The sequence below is a fragment of the Nematolebias whitei genome, chromosome 15 (genome assembly GCF_014905685.2).
Source record: "Nematolebias whitei isolate Nwh7 chromosome 15, NemWhi1, whole genome shotgun sequence".
Taxonomy (NCBI): Eukaryota; Metazoa; Chordata; class Actinopteri; order Cyprinodontiformes; family Rivulidae; genus Nematolebias; species Nematolebias whitei.
Window position 1 is genome coordinate 30,540,924 of NC_056512.1, and position 8,953 is coordinate 30,549,876.

General features: G+C 39.7%; 1 protein-coding gene across 1 annotated transcript; it reads left to right on the forward strand.

Annotated features, from left to right (window-relative positions):
- The first annotated feature begins 1,214 nt into the window (after positions 1 to 1,214).
- si:ch211-256e16.3 (kelch-like protein 20) lies at positions 1,215 to 8,258 on the forward strand. The gene is made up of 11 exons (XM_037688367.1): positions 1,215 to 1,496; positions 1,574 to 1,708; positions 1,784 to 1,975; positions 3,515 to 3,658; positions 4,102 to 4,288; positions 5,693 to 5,839; positions 6,321 to 6,449; positions 7,090 to 7,266; positions 7,346 to 7,492; positions 7,572 to 7,737; positions 7,844 to 8,258. The coding sequence occupies exons 1-11, from the start codon at positions 1,215 to 1,217 to the stop codon at positions 7,995 to 7,997; spliced, it is 1,860 nt and encodes a 619-aa protein (XP_037544295.1). The 3' UTR covers positions 7,998 to 8,258.
- Positions 8,259 to 8,953: the final 695 nt, after the last annotated feature.

The window sequence follows — 8,953 nt, forward strand, 5'->3', positions numbered from 1 at the left end:
AACTCACTTTACGCATGCAAAAAAGGAACATCAGCCCAAAACAATCGATCATCATAATAATCAGACATCTTAGGCCAGATGGCCAACAGCTACTCACAGAAACAGCCTGAAGACAAAATGGTTCAGATAAAAGGTTTGTAAACTCAATCATCTAGGTAAATAAATACAAAAAGGTTAAATAAGGTCATCTGGACTGGTTCTTTTTCAGTTTGGGAGAAACGTTTAGTCTTTCATCCGAAAGACTTCATCAGTCTCAAAAAGAAACTGTCCAGATGACCTGATTTAACCTTTTTTGTATTTAGCACGGACCACTCCAGAGGTTTGACCGCCTGATACTTTCTGCTTACTGTGTTGTCTGCCTGTACCCTTAGGAGTTCTTAATTATAGAGCTTCTGGTGACAAATATTTATGTTGATCTAATATGAATACTTCTGCTCATATAAAACTCTCATAAAAACTCATAACCACAGAAGCCACCCCAAAAGCCTCTGGGTTATAATGTTATTTATTATTATTATTATATGAACAGTAGCTTTTAAATCAAGATACTTTTAGAAAACTAACTAGCTTGAAGATATGTATTTAGACAAAAACTGTTGCAAGAAGTAAGGTAAGCTCCAGGTAGATAAATACAAATGGAAAGGCTCTGATTGGACAGCTCTGATATGATTGGTGGTTAGCGAGAAATTCTGATTGATGATTGGTTGTAAGAGTGACAGAAGGCGGGACTATAGTCAGAGCTGCTACAAAAGTATAAAGAGCAGATGGGCGGGGCTTGGTGTGTGTATGGCGTTTAAGGCTGCTGACTGAATCTGGAATGTGGGAAGACTGTTTTCGCGCTGTCGCGGTCACGACTATGTTTTACAGGTATTGTATTGGTCTCTTTCAGTTTCCGACTGTTGAATATGACCCGCGTGTTGATCGCATGTTCTCTTTTGAGCTCTGGATGTAGTTTAACTCGATAAAAGTAGCTTGTTTTGCACGGCTGCATGAGCTAAGCCTCATTAGTGAGACTGTCTCAGGGAGTCTCCGCCTCTTTGCTGCTGAACTTACACATTTTAGTTCTTTTAGACCTTGCTATAACTAAATTCAAGAAAGCAACTTTGCCAACTAGTTAACTAATTGCGTTCTCAAGTGGTAGGCTGAGGTCAGAGGGGTTTAGCTTCATGGACCCTGTGTGTTTTGCCTCTCAGGTCTGCCTAGCACAGTCAGATATGGCTGAAGTGGTTGCCGCCAGCGCCCCTCTGCTCCTGCCGTCCACCATGAGCGCGACCTTCCCGGTCCAGGAGGACGCCGGCGCTTCTGCTGTCCCTCCTCCGTCCTCCCAAAGCAGCGAGGACTACCTGTTTGTGGAGACCAAGCACCCCAACACAGTCCTGCAGGGCCTGAACGGCCTGCGGCTCAACAATGCATTCTGTGATGTGACTCTGTGCTGTGGAGGACAGGAGTTCCCCTGTCATCGCATTGTGTTGGCGTCTTTTAGCTCCTATTTCCAGGTGAACACATCTCTTCAAGGTATCAGGCCAGGGGAAGAAAAATCCTGACCTGCGTGTGTTTCTTCCCATCTCCTCAGGCAATGTTTACAGCTGAAATGCTGGAGTCCAAACAGGAGCGTGTTGCCATAAATGGTGTTGAGCCTCAGATGATTGGCATGCTGGTGAGCTACGCCTACACATCAGAGGTGTACATCTCTAAAGCAAACGTCCAGGTAAGAAATCCTCTCACTTTCTCCTGTCCCCGCTCACCTGATGTACGCTAACAGCTGATGGGATTTGGTGTGTAGGCGCTGCTGGCAGCAGCCAATCTGCTGGACGTGATGGCGGTTCGAGAGGCTTGTTGTCGCTTTATGGAGCGTCAGATGGATGAGATGAACTGTGTGGGTATTCACTGTTTTGCCGAGGCCCACTCCTGTAAAATGCTGGAGAAACGCAGCATGGAGTACATCCTGGAGCACTTCAGCAGTGTTTGTCAACAGGTGAAATGATGCTGGGAAATTACTGTTCTGCTTTTACTTTTTGATAGACCAACCGCCATATAAGGGTAAAAAAAAAAACCGTGAAGTTGACAATGTTATGGAAAATTTGTTTCGTTGCACTCATTTTTGTTCATGATTACATTATTATTGCAAATATATAAAAAAAAGATTATATTAAAATGCCTAATAATTTAACAAGTCCTACATTTTCATCAGTCAAATTGCTTGTCTCGCCCATAAAGACGAGGGCTGATGTGTAGCCCAGAAGGCATACAGTTTTTTGACTGCATGCACATGCTCTATAATGTTGGGAGATACTGTATTTTTCGGCCTATAAGTCGCAGTTTTTTGCATAATTTGCATGCCCTGCGACTTGTACACCGAAACGACTTGTTTATGGATTTTTTTTCCCATATTTATAAACCCAATTTTTGGCTAAGATATGACTCTTCATTCATTCTGAATGGGGGGGGGGGGGAACAAAAAAACCCTCTACCATTTTCAGCCGCTAGACGGCACTCTAGTTGTATGGCATGCTGTTGTCATCTAATAGGCTATTAATGACTCAATCGGTTTGCCATAGCCTGCCCGGAGCAACCGTCAGATCGGCTTCATTTTGCTGCACCGCCCGGGCAGAATGAAGCTAATTTGACCATTGAAGTGCATTTAAGTAAAAGTTAAACTGAGACACACCTTTTGCTATGTCGAGCAAACAAATAATTGTTTTAGGTGCTTGTCTTGTTAAATTATAAAGAAATGCACATCGACTCGTCCTTCTATGCATTCCTACTTCCATGAATCGGCTTTTGAAATGCAGCTGATTTGACCGTCCAAGTGTATTTATTAAGCTAAAGTTAGACTGAGACGCACCTTTTACAATAATTTTGAGCAAACAAATAATTGTCTAAGTGTTGCGTAACAAACGTGACGCATAATAGATGCGACTTATATGACGAAGCGACAGATTTATGGATTTTTCCACTTTATTAGACATATTTGGACTGATGCAACTTATAGGGCAGTGCGATGTGTACGGCGGAAAATACGGTACTAAGAGTCAAAACGCTTTTAATGGCTGCACCAGTGATTCACAGGGAATCACTTTACATTTTTAAAACAATAATGTTCATTTTTCTAGGATGTGTGATTCAGACAAAATGTTCGACATGTTTAAGATCCTTCAGCTAATCAGCATGAAGTATTGTAGTGGAAGAAAAATTATTTAAACAAAAAAAAAAATTCTGATTTATTCTGTTTAGATTACATAATTTCTGCTCGTTTTTGTACATAAACCCACTACCTGGCTATAAATCTATAAAATGACAGTTTCTAATAGTTTTTATGTACCTTAGGGCTGTCCTAGTGTTTGCAGTGAGGAATGTTAAGTGTGTGTTTTATTTTAATTTTAAAATTTAAAGGTGTAGAATATTTAGTAATATCTTCACAAACTAAGGCGTATGAGTGTTTTAACTTCCGTTATTACAAACTGCTTCTAAAAGCTGTTTACATTTAATGCTTTCTGTTTGCTGCTTTCTCCAGGAGGAGTTTTTGTCTCTGTGCGTGGACAAACTGACAGAAATCATCGCCAGTGACCTTCTCAACGTGCCTAAAGAGGAGATGGTGTTTGAGGCCGTCATGTTGTGGTTGAATAAATGCCCCACTCGCAAGCAGAGCTTTGAAAAGGTCAGACTTTAATTTTGAAGAGCTGATAAATTTCTGAGTTGCAACCAAAGATTGAACTGTCCTTTTTATTTCATCCTATGTTTTTTTTTACTTTTATGGTGCATGTTATTGCAGGATTTTTATTATGTGGGAGAAAACCTCAACTTTTAAGACGTCCATAAATCTGGGGTTACGTGGCACCATTTGCCCCCTTCTACAAGAGTTTTTTCCTTCAGAGGCAGAGATTTAAATCTGTCCATTCAGCTGATCAAATATTGTTTTTGTGTACAATTTTTCGTCTTTACACCTTTTGACTTTTAATTCAATAGAATATTTATTTGGCTTTAAACAGTTTCTGCTGGTGATGAGAAGAAATTGAGTCTCTTATCCTTTGTCAAAACTGTTTTATTTATTTTAGATTTTAAGAAATACTTGGACCTTTTGTTTCCATTTGCTCTTCAAAGGTGCTCGAGCACATCCGCCTGTCTCTCATCAGCCCATACTACCTTCATGATGTCATCGAGTCTTTGGATGTGGTGAAGGAGAGTCAGGGCTGCCAGAAGCTCATCTCTGAGGCCAAGGACTACCTGCTGCTGAAAGACCGCCGTGCAGAGCTCTACAGTCCCCGGGTCAGACCTCGCAGGTCCACAGGTAAACACACTCACGCCTACAAATGGAATCCAGAAACAAACAAGTTTATTGCCGTTAATATTTTGTTCAGGTCGATTTTCTAAGAATCGGTGATTAAAGATGGGTACAAAAAAAACAACAAAAAAAAACAAAGCAGTCACACAAGATTGTTGTTCTTGTTATAAAGAAGTTTTTTATTGTTTGCTGCTGTAGTCAAGACATTGTTTTTGCCTGTTTGTCCGTCTCTAGCGTTTGCACAAATCTCATGAAACACTGGACATATTGATGAAACTCAAAGTAGTCAGTGGATGTATATTTACAGCTGATTAACTTTTGGAGTCAGTCCCATTTAAGATGGTTGCCACAGCCAGTGGAGCTTGGCAATCTCTAAATGGCTTTAGCTCAATCAAGTTTACATCTATTGAGCTAAATGTGGTTTATCAGCTGAAAGTCATTCTCAACACATCCTGAGTACTGTCACACCTCCCAAGAGCCTGTAATATTTCATGAAATCATCCATAATGTTAGTTACAAGGTTTGACCAAAATGACCATAACTTCATCTCTTATCCTAAAAACGATTTTAGTTTAAATCTCTGAATTAAAAGGAGGTGGGTGGTATGCATTTTTTCAACAAATCTTATTCTTTTTTTAATTGCACCTCAGTTTAGCAGCATCAGGTAGAAAGGCAAAAAAGCATGTAAATTAATTAACAAAAATATTAAAACACGAATATAATAGTTGATTATGTAAATTGGAACAACACAGAAAATGAAGCATCAGATAATATATTTCACACAAAATAAATACTAAGTTGAGTATGGCCTTTTTTAGTGCAGTTTTTTTTAATGCAGTCTTATGACCTGGTTCAGAGACTCTGAGACTAAAACAAAAAGGGGAAGCATCAAAGAGGTCTGAAAGAGGTACTCTTTAAAATAACTCCACTGGAGACTTTGACCAGCTGTTTCCAGTTCTGTTTCCAGTTATTTTTTTGCAAAGATTAAACTTGAAAACCTGAAAGTGTTGCTTGTTTTAAGAAATGTCAGATTCTTCTGCATGGTTTGAAGGTGCTAATTAAAACTTCAGAGCTCGTCAGTAACGTCAGTCTCGCTTCTTACTGTTTGTCAACCATAATTTGTCACGTTTGAAATAAAAAAAAAAAAGTTTTCTTTATAGGTAGTGATGGTTAATAACCAGTTTAGAGCTTTTTTTTTTTTTTTTTTTTGACATGTCAGGGGAAAAAAAGCTGATATATGAGTCGGTCTTTATTTTAGCTTTTTTATGGTAAGCTAATTAGTTGAATATTGAGTCTTTACACATTTTATTTTCCAAGGGCTGTCTTGTCTTTTAGATTAAAATTGTACCTGAAGGTCATCAGGCTGCTGCTCACTCCTTCGTCTCTTTACTCCTGTTTCCGTGGCAACAGGGACAGCTGAAGTGATCGTGACGGTTGGCGGGGAGGACGACAAGGTGGTGCTGCGCAGCGTGGAGAGCTTCGACCCAGTGACCAACCAGTGGAAGAATCTGGCGTGTCTGCCCTTCGCTGTGAGCAAACATGGGCTGGTTGTCTCAGGTCATTTGATTTATTTTTATTTAAAACAGACCGTTCACATTGATGAACATGGTGAAAACCAGATTTAGCCATGGTGGCTAATTTTCATCTGTAGTCCCTGGCAGGGTGGTGGTAATAAACGCATAAAAAGGAATAAGATAAAATAAAACACTCAAACAATAGCTAATGGCACAAATGCTCACAAAAAGTCATAAATCAATAGATCGTAATGGTTGCATATAAACAAGAAGTAAAAGACAAACGCACACAGGGTAATATTGATCACAGGTCCTTCAAATAGTTTTTGAGGTGGTTCTTAAAGGTTTAGTACGATGAAGACTCATTATTTTTGTGTTATTACAATATTTACAACCTTTTGGCTAATTTGAGTTACCGGTAATTTTCTGGATAAAATTAAACCAACCAGTTTCCTCCAACATAAATGAGTGCTAATGGTTTTATACATTTTATTTTTTCTTTCCACCATCTCTGGTCTCTGTAGATTCGACTCTGTACTTGGCAGGAGGAGAGTTTCCTGACGGTTCGGCGAGCAGAGAGATGTGGCGCTACGACCCCTGCTTCGACTCCTGGATGGAGATGGCTCCCATGAATGTAGCTCGCTCCGAGTTGGGTAGGATAGCCTCGAACTAAAATACTTCATTAAACTGTCTTCAGAACCAGATTATCTGTCTACACGTTTTTGAAAAGGAGTAGAGTATTGAAATGACTAAAAGCAAGCAAGGAACTGATATAAAAAAATAAATAAATAAAAATAAACTCAAAACAATAACTATATGGCATGATTACGAAGCCCAAGGACAGTATCTGGTGAGAAACATTCTCATGAGCATGCAGGAAAAATCTGGTGTGCGCCAGATATTTGTTTTTTTTTTGTATATTTTTCTGTTTTATTGATGTAAATATACCATTTTTTTAAATGTGCTTTACTTAAAAATCCACACTTTTATTGAATTCTCTCAGGACGATTTAATGTACCAGTAAATCAAACTCAGAAATAATTTTCTTTCCAGCAGCTGACCCATAATCTCTAAATTAATTTTGAAAACGCCATCAAGGAGCTTTATTTATTGTATGATTAGGACTTATTAACTCTCTTGTCTCAGATGTTGAAATGTTTTCTCTGTAGCACAAAATGCAGCATTTCAAATCATAATTCATCAAGTTGCTGTTTTGGGGAAAAAGCCATCAGATGCTCCACTGGACTTCTCAGGATAAATGTTTACTGTATTCTCTCCATCTTCTGCTCTCAGGCCTGGTGATGTTGGATGGTTTTGTGTACGCTGTGGGAGGATGGGAGGGGCGGTCGCGTCTCGACTCTGTAGAGTGCTACAACCCCCACACCAACTCCTGGCAGTTCACAGAGTCCGTTAAAATGGCCGTCACGAGTCCTGCGGTGGTGGCACTGGACGGTCTGCTCTACGTTACAGGTAAGTTACACGCAGGTGTTTGGATAATTTCTCTGCTGAAGAGTTTTTGCACTTGCTGATGTTTTCCATGACCTGGCAGGCGGTGCTGTTCTAGAGGACGGTGACGGCACAAACCTGGCACAGGTTTACAATCCAAAAACCACTACGTGGACAGAGATCGCCCCCATGCAGATCGCTCGCTCTGGTTCAGCCGCTTGTACACTCAAAGGAAAGCTCTACGTTATTGGTAATACTCTGCTCTCATCTTGACGTTTTTCTTGAATGAATGGAGTCGTATCTAATCGGTCTTTGTTCCCCTTTTGCAGGTGGATGGCACGCCTCGACTGAGAACACTGATAAAGTGGAGTGTTACAATCCCAAGACGAACCAGTGGACCATGTGCGCCGCCATGAAGGAACGGCGCTACCGGCCTGGTGCTGCTGTAGTAGATGGAAAAATCTATGTGTTGGGAGGAGAGGAGGGTTGGGACAGGTGAGCAACTTAAGACAGCTTTTTAAAAAAAAAATCAAACAACTTTTGAGAGTATACGTATTGTTCTTGTGTATACGTATTGTAATGCTATTTTTTTTTCATGCAGATATCATGACACTATAGAGCGGTACTGTGAAGAGACGGACAGATGGGAGATTGTCGGGGAGATGCCCACAAGTCGCAGCTGGCTCAGCTGTGTGTCTCTCCAGCTGAGGAAGGACATCCTCATTACCATTTGTCCTGATACTCTAAACAGTTGAAGCGTAAGGAGAGGAAAGTCTTTTGTGGTTATTTGCACTTTTCTCAGTAACGATGTGCTACTAGGCTCAGAGTTGGGAGACAGGGCAGCCTTGTTTGCTCAGAGCTGTTTGAGCTATTGCTGGGATCCAAAAGTCGTCGACTGTAGTCTGCGACGCCTCGTGGAACAAGTTTTGGTCACTTGAGTTTCTCGTTTTGAAGTGGCGGTTGAGAAGTTGCTACCGTCTCAAGTTCCTGTGACCCTCCGCAATCTGAACTCTCCCTCTGTATGATGTGAAAATGTTTCGTTTTAACGTCAAAACACCTCAAGCTGATGATGTTTTTGGCCAACATATTGTATTTTTGCATTGTTACATGTTGGATTGATGACGAGCTGTCAGAACTCCCTTTTTTGTTTGATAAAATTAAATGTTACAAAAGCTCTGTGGGCCAAAAGGTTATATTGTGAATATTTTTAAAGTTAACCTGTGGAGAAATGTACACACGTGACTTCTTTTTGTAACTAGATTTGAGTCCTGAATGATTGTCGTCCAACCTGTGATATGTTGAATATATTTTTGTAATGTGTTGTCTTTTTTATTTTTCTGTGAATGTATGTACAATATAGTTGTAATAAAAGTTTTTTTTTTTATTTACTACAAAAAGTTTTTACTGGGCTGATAATGCAGGTCAACCTACACCTGTAATCAATTTAAATGTTAATTTATTTCAACGTTGTCTTTAGTTTCTTGCTACTGACTCAGTTTCAGCTGCTTCAGAAGATTTCAGCAGTCATTTAGTGCTCAATTGTTTAAATAATTTAGAAAATGGTGCCGAATATATATATTTTTTTCAATACTTCTTTCAGAACCAATGATATAAAAAAAAAAAAAAATTTCTTTCTCAATCGGTCACAAGTTTGCATACACTACTGTAACCCAGTCAATTTTGGTGCTTTTATTTCCTCAGTTTTATGCCA

Excerpts from the sequence above, each read along its gene's own strand:
- si:ch211-256e16.3 (XM_037688367.1), top strand. The coding sequence starts at position 1,215 with ATGGCTGAAGTGGTTGCCGCCAGCGCCCCTCTGCTCCTGCCGTCCACC. Across the intron at positions 1,709-1,783 it reads TCTCTAAAGCAAACGTCCAG|GCGCTGCTGGCAGCAGCCAA; the intron begins GTAAGAAATCCT and ends TTTGGTGTGTAG. Across the intron at positions 1,976-3,514 it reads TCAGCAGTGTTTGTCAACAG|GAGGAGTTTTTGTCTCTGTG; the intron begins GTGAAATGATGC and ends TGCTTTCTCCAG.